Consider the following 15,186-nt stretch of genomic DNA (forward strand, 5'->3'; position numbering starts at 1 on the left):
AACCCCAGGTGGTCAAAATTTCCGGAGCCCTCCACTACGGCGTCTCTCATAATCATATGGTGGTTTTGGGACGTTAAACCCCACATATCAATCATTTAGTACATATATATTATTTAGCCTAGCATAGCATTTCGACGTCGTAGCGACGCCATCATCACATTCACCATCACCGTTCATGTGGTTATGTTTTGCGTGCGAGCTGCAAGCCATCGTTCTGAACGGCAAAGCCCCGTGAAGACGTCTCCACGTTCCCCTTATCGTTCTCAGCTTTTAGCCACGCTGACCGAGCAGAAGAAGGATTCAAGGAAACGAAGAAGTGTCTTTTTTTACGCGCACGCGCGCACTGCCTCCTTTCATAATTTCTGGGGTGGAGCCGGCAACACGAGATATCAAGCAGTCGCCATTATTTGGCGTCGCTCGCTCGAAACGGTCATTGCCGGTGGCACGGGCTTCGCACTTGAAAACCAGCAGCTGCTTCAACACGCTACCGTGGTTCGAAGCGTCTTGTACACGTGTGGTCATATCGTCTCCCGGACACCGGAAGTAGAGGAGGTCAAACCGCGACACGTGCTCGTGACGTCACGACGTCATAACAGTGTCAGTTCAGGCTGCTATTGGCGCCACGCGTGAGACAACGTTTGCGCAGGTGTCTTGCCCCCGTATTCGCAAACGCTCCTCGACTCGACTTCCACCCTTCACTTGACAGAGTTGAGCACTGCGCCACCGCTCGGCTGAAAATAACACTGCGCTACTCAAGAATCGCAGCAGATTATTGCTGATATGCAGTGACCTGCCGAGCCTAGAGACGGCGCTCCCATCGGCTTTCTCAAGTGAAGGTGAAGCGTTGAGTGAAGGGACGTTCTAGAATACGGGGGTCAGAATCGCATCGCGAGGCGTGTTCGAGAAAGAGCTTCTAATGATTTGGGTAATGAAACGATGTTGACTTTGGGTCGTCATGGTGGCCGTGGGCCGGCGTGCGGGATCAATGGGTACACGTCCTTGAACGACCTGTTCTTACCTGGCCTGGCACATTTTAGTACACTTTAAGAAAAAAAAAAAGGTGTGATATGACCCTTTTTATACTACTCAAGGGCCCTCACACCTATAGCTCTCTTTAGAGAGACGTTTGCTCTCTGTAAGAATGCAGTGGGATTGATAACTTTATTTTAAAAAGAGACGGTTACTTCATTCTTTAGAGTATAAGGTTTCCAACAATTCTCTTGAAAGGAGGAAACATGCCTCTCTAAAGAGAGTAGCAAAAGCAAAAGGGAGTCAAATAGCACCCGTTATTCTTAGAGTGGTACGCGTTTGGCCCGGTTTGGTTCATTACGATGTGTGAAAAAAAAAAAAAAACAGCGCTAAACGACGCGCCGTGGCCCACGTCTTTTCTTGTCACGTCGTTTAGCGCCGTTTTTCCCTCTCGTAACTGGTGCATTGGCTCGAATCTTCCGAACAGTTCCCTCGATGAAGATGAACGAGTTGGCTTGTGGCGACGCCCGTGAGTACACCGTAAGAGAGAGAGAGAGAGAGGAAAAAAGAGCTCATTGACTGTTTTCTGAGAGTCTTGACTTACTCCGTACACTTCACTTTCTTTAAAGGTGCGTGTACACTCTTAAGGTCATTTTGCTCCCGCAGGGAAGTAGGGACCCATAAAAGTTAGTTAACGCGTCCCTTTAAAAAGACTCTTACACGTGGGTTCGCGTGCATATGAAGAAAATAATATCTGCCTGGTCCTCTTCAACAAACCTTTCTGTATTGCAGTATATGATGTCGACGATCATTTCTGACGGAGATATACTGTATATTTTTTTTTGTTTCGAAGGAAAGAAACGTTGACCTAAAAGCTTGTTCTCTTTGTTAGACACGATATTATTGAGAACTAACAGACAGTGATGCCCAGGAAAGTATGGGGGATGTTATTGAGCGCACTGGTAATGTAAACGTGAAGAAAAGTGGATGAAAAAAGGCAACAACCCACCGGCGTGATGGCCGCTGCCATAAGTCAGTGGCAGAGCACTGGGCACGTTACTCGAAGGTCGCAGGTTCGGTTCCTGCCAGTTGCAACTGATCTTTTCGTACACTTTCTGTCTTCACATTTAGATTACAATTACGTTGAACAACATCCCCTATACTTTCCTTTGTATCACTGTCAGTTCTCATTAATATTGCGTCTAACAATAAAAATGAGCCGTTAAATTTACACTTTTCACCTTTATCTTTGTGAAGTTTTAAAAATTTCCAAGGCAGTCACGCAAAACGTTCATCCCCAATTTAAAGTGTCGTGCACACGAAACTTCAATAAAAGGGTTTAAAGATACTCTGATGTACTGATTTTGAGACTGATCCATGCTACTTTGTCGACCCATACCTAAACCACGAAAAATATCCATGATGTGTGCGTTTTGAGTAATGTAAGTGGTATTAAATTGAACCTAATATACTAATTTACTGATCCAGGAATTAATTATACTAGTATTCATGTAGCAAAATAGCTACCAACAGTTTAGGTTACAAAGAAAACAATATAATAGGTAATCAGCCTCGAACGAGGGACACAACAGTCGCCAACACTTCAATATACATGCAACTTTAGATCGGTAAACTGAAGGATCATCAACGACCACATCCACTGCGATTATCGTTTTACGTTGCGTCCGTGTTCAGGTAGCCTACGAATGGCGGTCGTGGGATCGTATGCAAATCTTGTCGACCACGTGTCAACCTCAGCGTAATGAAAAACGTCTTAATGAATTAACGGGTGTACTTTGATCAGCTCGGGTCAGGTAGCCGAAAAAATTGCACTCATCTGACCTGAGCACGTAAGAGCTGGTCACTCACGGAGCTGATCAATTTGAATCCAGAGTATCAAACACTGCTCTTGTTACTCGTCGGCAGACGAATGGAATGTGCCGATTGAACAGTGTGTTATAAGGAAGAACAGCTTCGTAGAGTAGATATCGACGTACATCTGCCCTTACCCTCAGTTCGTACTCACAAACGCCGGAGGACAGCCTGACACCGACCTCCTTTCGAGTTTCGCCCACTCTCCGCTAGGAGGCGAGGAGGTTCGTAGGAGGGGCCAACGCTCTTGGTGAAGATAATCGCGCCGTAGTGGCGTCAAAGAAAGAAAAGCCACTCTTGCAGCATCGGTGGCGAACTAGTGGTATAAAATGCAGAGAGACACATCGTCCCGTAGTGGCAGCCCTTTTTTCTCCCTCAACCTTCTTCTTGCAATGCGTGTTTCTTATTTTCCTCGTCAACCTTTCCACGTGACGCTCGAAAGGTGTTCGTACCTGCTGCAACACATGCGCGTGGTCGCAGAAGCCCATGCTTTCTTTCGTGAGGTGGACGCGTGATGGCCTTGGCGTAGCCTTCACACTCGTAACGGCCGCGTCATCACTCTCGCTCTCTTTACCGAGACCTCATTGGTTGGCTCCGCCTCATCGGCGTCTGACGTCAGGCGTGGGAGTCGTCACGTGCCTGGCATGACGGATTACAAAGCCTTCGATTGTTTCGCTCTGCAGCACCTCTGGTTCACTGTGAGACCTGGAAAGATCTCGACAAGTCCATCGCCACCAAACTGTACGCAACGTAGGCAGTGTAACGCATTCCTTCGGTCCTGATCGACTCAGTGGTGTGTAGGTTTGATGTTCGAGTCGGGGACCCTGAGTAGCGGGCACAGGTAGGCGCCATGACAGTTACCGAGTTTCGAACCGGGACTTTGTCGGAGTTTGAAAAGTGGTGGGATTTTTACCTTCGGTGGCGGATAGCGTGCGCTGCGGGGGCCTGACACAATGGCAGGACGGACGTTTGTTAGATTGGTCCTTCTAGGAATTTTGTCGTGCTCGCTCGTCGGAAGGACAGGCGCTGGAAGGTTGCTGAACAAGCTGCTAGGAGGAAGCTCGGACGTCGAGGAAGATTCCAAGTTGAGTCCGGTGAGTCAAGCGCATTGTTACAATCCTCGTGGATTCAAACACATAATTTTTTTTTAGTATAAAAATCGGTAAATGCGCAATTTCTCGATATAAGTGCCCGATGTCGCCAGGAACCTGGGGCCGAGTCTGTAAAAGTTCTTTTTTTCGTAAGTGATCTTTCCCATTGGTCACCCGATTTCATTATTGATATCTGCTTTATCTTAACCGGCTGATACACTTTTTTACGAAAACGTTTTGCGTAAAACGATCTCATGAATGCAGGCCCTGGCCAGTAAAGATAACGTTGGCACTGATGCATCTGATCAAAATTAGACCGATGTGAGGTGACACAAACTGTAGACAGTGGAAGCGGGGACATGCGCATATTTAAAAACCATCGCCAGCGACAACTAGGGAATAAACTCTCTGCTAGTTCTCATTCTTATTGTACGTGTCTAACAATCAAAATGAGAGTCCTTGAATTTGCATTCCTTTCCTTCAGATCTGACGGAGAGGAAGTCACGTGCACGAGGCGCACCAACAACTTAAAGCTTATTAATTATTTGGTATTTGCGACTGCCCTGCGGTTTTCGCTGGCGCTGTTCTACACCGAATACAAATTAATTAGCCGAAAAGTACACATTTACGCATACTTAGTTTGAATTTTCGTATTCTAACTGTACTAGAAGTAAACTGTACTGGAAGCATGTGTGGTAGCGTGATTGGTGCTTGAGGACGGGCGAGCTAGTTGACGAGTTTCCCCGATTCCATCCTCCTTCCAGAAGTGCAAGAACAGACAGCTTCTGGTACACGAAGATACAAGACTAAACGCCCCGAGGCAGTTAAATGGGACAACTACGCAGTTTGCTGGAAACGCACGAGCAGATATGCTAACCTCTTAAACGTTCAGTTCTGTGAAGTGTTCAGTGTTTTTGGACGTTCTCATAAACTATATTTTGTGGAAGCTACATAGCTGGTTTGTCGTGAAGGGGATAAAGTTGAACTTTAAAAAAATATTGAGAAAACACGCACGAACGAAAGTATGCCTGCGCTCGAGGGAGCAGGGAGGCGCAGGTTTGCCTAATCTGTTTTTCTTTCAACTCCGCTTGGCTACGTGTGGCCTGAATCCACTTTGCCACAGGACAAAGTTCACCAAGGTTTCTGCAATTTCGCTTCACCACTATGACGTTTTAAAGCTCCCCAATTCAAATCGGCTCATGAAGTTCACAATGATTCGTTCTTATATTCGAGACGAAACCAAAACACAGCGATAAGCAAAGCCGAAGTTGCGTTCGAAACCCGCAGGCACGAATACTATATACAGGCAAATCCGTCTACTATACCCACCTTTCCCACGGGGGCTGTACCATCGCAGTGCGAGAGTTTTCTTTAGTTAATTTTAGAAAACTACATAGTCATGGCTATCCATGATCATTGACAGTAATGGCGGTCATTTCATGGTCGTCAGCCAAAATCTAATTACACGTTCTGGCTTGTTGTCAGTCCCTATATGTGCTGTTCTGGATATGCTTGCTTATTAGGTCGGCTTGTTTTGGAGAAGGCAGTGCGGTACCGTGATTTAAATGCTGTATTGCTAGCTTGCATTATTTATATATGTTTCCTGAATTATCTCAGCTGCCTCTTTTGTATATAGTTATTTTCGGCTGTTCCTATTACGTATCCTCTGGACCAAGGATTGAATTGTTTTGCGAACTATCAGTCCGCAGAAAAATTCTTTATTACATTTCTTTTTTAGAGGAGAAAATCAAGGACGAAGTATCAATATGAAATTTCGAGCCAAAACCTCCAAGCATATACGCGAGAAATTGAAAAATGTATTTTCGGTATTTTTGTGGCACTGGCTCGATGAAATTTTCTCAAACTTCGTATGCTAAGTCCATGACACTTACAGATCATAGTGTACTAAATTTCTAATTATTGGAAAAGTCAATGTGTTTTTGCGCTCAAAATTCTTGTAGCTATGCGATCTCACTGAGTTTCAAGTTTTGTTAAACTATTGAATGAAAGCTACGTATTTGTTACGTCACGGTGTTTGGTGCGAGAATCTCAAGGTGGCGTCGCCATGCGAATTTCGTTTTGCGCGCGTTTTATCGTTTACTGAGCGTCGTGTCTTGGTGAGAGTGGTGTTTTTGGTATTTTCAAATTGTACTTTACTAATACGTGAAAAATCGTTTTGCTCTTTATTCTGCCTTTAAGCCTCAATAAGCCTTACGCAACTTTAACTTACTTCCATTCAGTTTGATCTAGCTTGACACACTCTGAACTTTTTTAAAACATGACACACATATGATCTACTTTGACACTCTCAGAACTATGTTAAAATTTGAAACACTGTAAAACACTTCATAAATTCATTCGTTCATTTCAGTATCACGTGACGTTTCGTACCACTCGTAGCTGACGACACCAGATTTCTCAATTTATGAGACCAAAAAATTGCCCCGAGTCTGCATGTTACACTGCATATGTCGTCGAAAGGCGATAGTCTTGCGTTTGGAGAGAGTGAACAAAACGCTTATTTGATGTTCTGCGCAAGAAATTTGGTGAATGGTATTCTGGAGGCGCTGCGTTATTGCTTCGAGTAGCGGAGGCGAACGAGCGCATCGAGGCACGTTAGACACGAGCGCCATCTGGCAGTTCGAAAACGAAGAAAGGCGTGCGCGCCCGTGGAGAAAGGTGCACGCATGTCTCGGAGGTGATATGGTGTAGAAAGCAAGGCGACGGGCAGGTGCCACCACCGTGATGTCTTAGCTAAGCGTATGTATTGCATCGCATGTGTGTTCCATTTATGTATGTTATGTATAACTTCGAGTTGCTGGTCACAATAATACCGAGAAATTATCTCGAGACCTGTACGGTACTTCTTTTTTGCAAATAATTGTTTGTACTTCCACCCTGTAACGGCCCACTTCTGGGCTAACAGTATAAATAAATGAATGAATGAATGAATGAAACACTTGCCTTTTTGAGCATCGCGTTGCACTGTCAGCGCAGCGTGAAAAGCACTACGGTCCTCAAAATTAATTGTGTGTACCTGCTCTAGTATAAAGACACACATACAAAACATCGACGCGTTGTTATGGTGCCTCAGATATGCGCAATAATTGCTTTCTAATTGACAATCGCGAAAGTATGAACGCTGAATCTTGAGCAATATTGGTGGGTGCTGCGGATGGGGTTGGCCGTTTGGTGCAGTTTGAGCTATCGGTAAGGGCGTACAAACAGACAAATGTCAAGAAAGACAGACCAACATTTATCCGTGGAAGGTTTCCAAGAGAGACTATCGTTTTTATTAAAACATAAGAAACGGAAACTGAGGAGGTACGGCGCTCGTTTTCCCTTCTCTCCGCCGCGCTGTCGCTGGCTTTTGCACAAGTGCACGATTCTCGCGCTGCACTTGCAGCGCAATGCACCGTTTGAAAAAAAAAAAAAATCTCCCAAGCTAGACAGGCCCTTTCAAAAGCGAACCTAACCAAAGCAGGAAATATTGCCAGTCACGTTTCACGTTTACGTTGTGGAGCAGATTACGACGATGATGACGACGCCCGACTTAACGCGAAATGCATTCCCAAACTCCGCGACCTTACCGCGTACGATACGTCGAGGCAAGCTTCCTTGTGTCACACGTAAAGTATACCTAATGGCCTATATGCATTGCGAGTGAGTCCGCGCACGCGATTGATGTACTACGTGGTCGGCAAGAAAAAAAACATAATATTGTTGTTTCGATGTGCATGCTAGCAGTATAGAAGACGCGTATATATTGTCGTGGACCAACTTTCGCGGCGTGCCAAAAAGGAACAAAGGTGACACGGCTATATAGCACTAACAAACTGCCAGGCCTGCGCGAAACGAGCAGCACAGTCACAGCGAAAGCTGGAAGAGTAGGCCTTTGATTGATTGATTTGTGGGGTTTAACGTCCCAAAACCACCATATGATTATGAGAGGCGCCGTAGCGGATGGCTCCGGTGATTTCGACCACCTGGGGTTCTTTAACGTGCAACCAAATCTGAGCACACGGGCCTACAACATTTCTGCCTTCATCGGAAATGCAGCCGCCGCAGCCGGGATTCAATTTTCAGAGCCTTTCCTGAACACTTATACTGGCTAACTGCTACAAGCGTACTTGCTTTGTACCGAGTGTGCCATAAATAATCATGTATTTTTCAGTAGCCTAGGCCAGCATTCACTATGCTATATCCTTCGTCCTTCTTCGGAGAAGCGTGGTATATGCTACACACTTGCAAGGACATTTGTGCAAATTTTTTTATGCAGGGGCTGACGACAATAAAGAATTATGCCTGAAGTGCATATTTTTTTTATTTTTCACTCTATGGATCATTATTGTTTTTTCCATAATGCCAGTCTTTCTTCTTGTACATCATCTTTTTTGGTAAACGAAAGTGCAGTTACCGTCCATAAGAAGAAGAGTAGGTGTGTGCCATAGATTCCAGGCTACAACACAAACAAAGTGGGTATGCCCCATAGTTAATGGGTGATCAAGAACATGCTTTTGTAATGGGTTGCAGCATTGGACGACCCTCTGTTACCTAATTCGCATTGTGTGACGACTGTTTGTTCGTTTGCTGTTCTAAAACGCCTTATTACTCATACTAACACGATCCCTTTCTCACCATGAAGCCTGTCTAAGGCAAGTTTGCACCTGCGTGTGAAGCACCGGCGTTGCTCTGCGGTATAATACTTGGCCGGCACGCAGGGTATCCGGGTTCGAACCCTACTGTGTCCTCGGTTTTTTGGCTCTTATATCGTGCGATAGTGGTTATGGGTACCGACGGCGGCGGTGGACAACTACAGCGCTGCACGTGACCCTCGTTGTGATGTCATAGCAGCTTTCGCTGTAAATGCCTGATACGGTTAGTGCCATGTTCTCCGTACCACTGGAACCTCAACCGGCGACGTAACTACGAGGTAGCTAGCTTAGCTTTAACTGCTGCGAGGCCTCGTTTTTTAAATTATTTTTTTTTATTTTCGCGTCGTGCTTGCATTCCAGTTTTATGGGAATTTCGATTGTGCATGCATAAGGCCTCTTGCGCTAACTCAGCTGAGCGTGAGAGGTGGCTCAATTTCAGGAACGATTTGATACCGGAAGCGCGACCGGCTCGCGCTGTTAGCGCACACGTAAACGCACACTTGAAATACTGTATGGTGCATACGAGTACATGCACACACGCGGCGCGCGTGAAAGAAAACCGCCCATCTTCGAAGATGATAATTATACTTCGTGTGCTAAGTGCCAGTTCGATTCGGCGGCTCGAATAAATACTACCGTAATGAAGCGACAACGGCATAGTTATGTCAAAGATGGCTGAAAATGCACAGACGTACGTTACAGCGCGACGATGCAACTTTCCCGAAGCGTGAATTGCAGGCGGCGAACTTTCCGCAATGTGCGGAGTTCAGTTGAAAACAACTAACAACACAACGATAACCGCGTTATGACGCATGCGAGTGTGAAATTCCAACAACGTCCACTGCGTGTCGCAAACAGAACGAATGAAAACACAAAGTCGCCTCAAGGTGCAACTGTTTCTGGACTTACACAATGCGAGGAGACAGTGAGCAATCATTAACGCAGTCTTTGAAAGACGCGCCACGTTACGTACTGTTTCAGGAAGATGAAACAAATGATTAGAGCAACTCAGCCGTTGTTACTAACACAGTGTAACTGCAGAGGTCTCAAGAACCACAAGAAGCGGGCTCATTTGCGCCTCTATCTTGAGACCTTTGAGTTCCTCGTTGCCGTGGTTGCCCTTCAGGAGCCCGGCACGGACGTCAAACTCACAAATTACACTACATTTCAACACAACCCGGAGACATGTATACTTGTTCACAAGCGATATACCGCCCAGGAAGTCACACTCCCCACAACACCACCTTTCCCATACACGATGGTGTCGGTGCTGCCTATAAGGCGATCTGACCCACCTGTTCATATTTTAAACATTTACTGTCCCCCAAAGCTTAAGAACGTCACGTTCAGCGCAACTTTCACACAAGCTATGCAGGAGGCAGGACGGGACCCCCTCCTGATCGTCGGCGACTTCAATGCCCCAAGCAGGTTATGGGGTTACCCACGAGAGGACACGCGTGGAAGGAAGCTTGCGGAACTTCTCTCTACACTTGGACTCACCCTCCACACTGATCCCGCCAGCCCAACACGCGTAGGCAACTCTGTTCAACGAGATGCTTGCCCGGACCTCACAATTACACGCAACATACGCCATGCCGACTGGCTGAAGACACAGGACACTCTCGGTAGTGATCATTGTGTATTAAACACAACCGTGTACATGCGTCCCTTAAAACGCCCACTTACACAAGCTCATATCCCAGACTGGACAACTTTCCGCACCACTCTACCTATTGTAGACCCTCTCCAGTCGGGATACGACACCTGGTCTAAATCACTGACGTCTACACTGAAACAACACGAACAGCTGATACAGCTCACGGAAACTCAAACGGACGTGGAAAACCACCTCCTCCATCTTTGGCAGGCCCGCCGCAGCCTCACCAAACGATGGAAAAAACAGAAACATAACAGACGCCTCAAGAAACGCATCCTAGAACTCACGGAGCAAGCTGCGGAATATGCTGCTCAGCTAGCCGACACTAACTGGGTGGACAGGTGCAACACGGCTGCACGCCAGATGTCTGGTCGCAACACGTGGCGCCTGTTTCGCGCTCTCATCGATCCAACACAAACACGCACGGAAACTCAACGTCACTTACATAAGGTCATGCACAACTTTACAGGAACGACAACACAGCTGGCAAACGCGCTCAGGGACCGATACCTGTGCACCACCAAGGACCCCCGGACGGCCGCATACTCCTACGCAGGCAAAAAGAACACGCAGTTGGACACCCCGTTCCAGCTCCACGACCTCCAGGCGGCCTTACGCAAGATGAAGCGTGGCACTGCACCAGGGCGTGACCAGGTTACGGTCAAACTGTTGGCCAATCTTCCGACGCAGCCTACGCCACGCTCCTCAAATACATCAATAGCATTTGGGACGGAGAAACTCCTCTCCCTCTTGAATGGAAATTAGCTCTCGTGACCTTCATCCCGAAGGCAGGTAAACCTATTGACGTGGAGAACCTTCGCCCCATCTCCCTCACGTCTTGTGTCGGCAAGCTGATGGAAACGATGGTGCGCGACAGACTCTCCGAGTTTCTAGAAACACAGCACACTTTTGCGGACACCATGTTTGGATTCCGCCCTCAGAAGTCAGCCCAGGATATACTTCTACAGCTCCACCATGACATATTAGATCCTGTTGAATGCCCCCACAATGACAAGGTAGTCCTGGCCTTGGATCTTAAAGGGGCATTCGACAACGTGAAGTATGAGGTAATCCTTGACCACCTCAGTCAGACCAACTGTGGTTATAAAACATTCAATTATGTTAGACAGTTTCTTACAGACCGTCAAGCCTACATACGCATACAAGATGAGGAACATGGGCCTTACGTCATCGGCTCGAGGGGAACTCCTCAAGGCGCGGTCCTCTCTCCCCTCCTATTTATTATAGCCATGCTTCATCTTCCCCCCAAATTGGCTTCTTTACCAGGGATACATCACGCTCTTTACGCGGATGATATCACGATCTGGGCCACGCAAGGTAACCTGGGTAACAAGGAGTCATGCCTGCAAGCAGCAGCGACTGTAGTCGACGACTACGCAACCTACTGCGGACTCCAGTGTGCCCCGGCTAAGTCAGAATTTGTGCACGTACGTCCCTCCCCTCAGGACACAACTCAGCTCCATATCAGTCTTCCCTCGGGACCGATCCGTGAGGCCAAGGAGATCCGCGTCCTTGGCCTCTTCATACACCACCAACGCAAGGCCGACACCACAATAGCCAAACTTCGCACGGTGGGAGACCAGGTGGGCCGTATGGTCCGCCGGGTCTCCAACAAGCGGGGCGGATTACGAAGCAGGGATGCAATGCGGCTTGCCCATGCTTTCGTAACGAGTATAATACTCTACTCGACTCCCTACTTGCACCTACGCAAACACGAGGATGATCAACTCGAGGTCATCCACCGTAAAGTTATCAAGCGGGCTCTCGACCTCCCTATCACCACGTCCAACCAGAGACTTCTGGCCCTAGGCGTGGTGAATACCTACCGGGAACTTCGAGAAGCCCACCTCGTTAACCAATACACGCGCCTTGCACAGACCCATTCCGGTCGCCGCCTCTTGGACCGAATACACATCAAACACGATTACTATATTGAGGAAAGGGTGAGAGTGCCAGAACCTTGGAGACGCGCCCTCCGGGTCCGACCCCTTCCCCGCAACACGTCCAAAGAAAACCACAGTGGTCGCCGCCAGGCGCGCGCGGAAGCGTTGCAGCGACACTTTGGTCAAGAGGAACACGTGTGCTACGTGGACGTTGCCGGCCCGCACCATGGGGGGTAGTATACTGCCGCAGTCATACACAACGCAAACACCGTAAACGGGCTCACTTTCAAAGCCTACAGCGCAACACACGCGGAGGAGATTGCCATCGCTCTGGCTCTCACCTATCCATCTTCTAAACATATCATCACCGACTCACGAGGGTCCTGTCGGAACTATCAGCTAGGGTGGGCTTTACCGCTTGCTCGGCGCATACTAGAACCTAGCTGCCGATACGTTAATCCAACTCCGCGAAATCTGGTTTGGGCACCCGGTCACCAAGGACTCAGGGGTAACGAACAGGCCGATCAGGCCGCCCGCGCACTCTCTTCCCGGGCTATCTCCCTGTCTTTGGAAGCCTACTCGCAATCAGACAATTCGGCCCTCTCATTCAAAGATATTACCAATTACTACAAGGAGGAGCACCGGAGCTATCCAGACCCTTGTAAGGGACTGCATCGCGCTGACGAGCGCCTCCTTTTAAAACTGTTTACCAATACTGTACTGTGCCCGGCGGTGCTAAAACATTTCAATTCATCCTTTGATGGCACGTGCCAGTTCTGTGGTGAGGTGGCTGACACCTTTCACATCGTCTGGGCGTGCCAGTCTAATCCATCTATCCCCCCCAACCCCAATCCCACGAGAGAGGACTGGGAGGCGGCCCTGCTCGGCTGTCAAGACCTGAAGGCCCAAGAGGCTCTGGTTCAACGGGCGCGGGCAGCGTTGCTTGCCAATGGAGCCCCGGAATAGGGGTTCCACCTAGTGCTGTGAGGGTAGGAGGCCAATAAGGCCCCAACCCAATCACCTCTCTGTAACCATTTAATGGTTATTAAATGTTTTCACCACCACCCCCACAAATGATTACGAGCGAAAAAATTCAGACAATCAAAACGGAATTCGAGACAGAGCTACGACTTACTTTATTCTTTTAATAGCTTTGATTCACGCTTGTTTTCGCTCTCTCTCGTACGATTTGTGCGGCCACTGATAGTTGTACAGGTCGATCGTACGTCTTGGTACTGCCTGCACTGTACACAATGATATATCGGACCTCGCTGACGCTTCAATGGGGTCGCTTCTGCCATCGCGCAAAGGCAACTTTGAAAAGCGAGCATCTCGTTTCAGCGACCCAAGCTGACGGCATAGCGCCGAAGGGTCCCGCACCGACGGCAGAAAGCGTGCTGCTCGCGGAGCGTGTGCTGTGTTGAAACACGTCGAATCGGCTGCGCCCTCTGCCGGGCATTTCCCTCCCCAGAGCTCGCCGCTAGAGTCGCAGCGCCACGTTGTCGTCGCTCCGCAACTTATGCCTCGGAGAACTAACCAAGCAGACGCGCAAAACCCAGAGCAGTAGCGAAGCATGTTTTGCCTGCAAGCTGATAAATGTTTCCTATATTAATTAAAGGATGTGTGCTCTTAGTGACATACATCTGTTTCAACAAATATCCCTAGCCATGATTTGTTTTATCATTGCGTAACTCATCAAATAACTGGGCAATTGGCCAGTGCGTTTGTATAGGTCATAAAAATTACAGGCTCGCCCTGCGTGCGTCTACGTTGCGGGTTTTTGACATATCTGTCGTACAGTGCGTTAATGTGCTGATGCATATGGGACGGCGTTAAGCTCTCCCATAGTAGAGTACCCTGTGCTCTAAATCGTTACCCCCTTTTTCTACCCCCCCCCCAATATCTGATGCACACGGGACGGCGTTAAGCTCTCCCATAGTAGAGCGTGAAGTGCTCTGAAGCGTTAACCAATTTGTCTGAACACACATGTTATTGGTGTATCGTTGCGGCGGACAAACCGTCAAATGTACAGACAAACAGGAAGATAGACAGACCCCCCATATTCGGGCGGTTACAGAATTGTCAATACTTGTGGCGGCTTTGTTGCTTGGTGACGAGCTAAGCAGCAAGTCACTCACGGGACAGCTTTATGCTCTCCCATCGTAGAGTACCAAGTACTCTAAATCGTTACTTCTTTTTTAGATGCGGAAGCATCTTATACTCGCGCCTTGTAGTGCGCCGTCCGCACCGCTTCTCGAACATTCGACAGCTGACGCGCGCGCATGCGCCGTCGCGCCGTCGCCCACTCTTCCACCATCTGTGCATCCCTTCCTCCTCTACACACCGCGCGCGCTTCACTCCTCCACCATCTGTGCACCCTTCCTCCTCTACACACCGCGTTCGACATCTACAATTCTCCTGATTCTCCAGTGGACGCGCATGTGGCGTCGCGCTTCGAGAACATTCAACAGCTGACAGTGCATGCGCCGTCGCACTGTATATATACTCAAGGTCGGCGCTCGCTCGCTCAGTTGCCGCTCGTCGGTTGGTTTGTACGGCGCGTCGACGTCCAAGGTCGCGGTGAAATGAATTCCAACGAATCCACAAACACAATGATCGACGTCCCTTCGACCAGCGCCGCCCTTTCGCATACGTGTGTACGTGTTCACTCATTTAACACCCCCTCCTACAACCACGTTAACCAATTTAGCCATCGACCCAAGTAAGTCGCAATTTAACACCCCATTTCACAACCACGTTAACCAATTTAGCCATCGACCCAAGTAAGTCGCACTTTAACACCCCGTTAACCAATTATATGCTCCGCATCCTCCTCAGTGTTCCCCCGAGGGAAGCTGCGGGCAATTTTTTTTTCTAAACACACGTTGAGCTTAGCACGTGGGACGGCTTTCAGCTCTCCCATATAGTATAGTACCAAGCATAGAGTTTCTCAAATTTAACTAGAGGGCACTCTGGCGCTGCGATCGTTCAGCGACCATGGCAATGATGGGTAGTACACACATTTACGTAGTCTTCCT

General features: G+C 48.2%; 1 protein-coding gene across 1 annotated transcript in view; it reads left to right on the top strand.

The window, feature by feature from the left end:
* Window positions 1-3,171: 3,171 nt before the first annotated feature.
* Window positions 3,172-15,186, top strand: part of LOC119165281 (gastric triacylglycerol lipase) — a 50,600-nt gene continuing 38,585 nt past the window's right edge. The window contains exon 1 of the mRNA XM_075870400.1: window positions 3,172-3,935. Within this exon, the coding sequence (XP_075726515.1) occupies window positions 3,795-3,935 (141 nt within the window). The 5' untranslated portion in view covers window positions 3,172-3,794. The remainder of the gene's footprint in view (window positions 3,936-15,186) is intronic.

This window comes from Rhipicephalus microplus, chromosome 8 (assembly GCF_043290135.1).
Source record: "Rhipicephalus microplus isolate Deutch F79 chromosome 8, USDA_Rmic, whole genome shotgun sequence".
Taxonomy (NCBI): domain Eukaryota; kingdom Metazoa; phylum Arthropoda; class Arachnida; order Ixodida; family Ixodidae; genus Rhipicephalus; species Rhipicephalus microplus.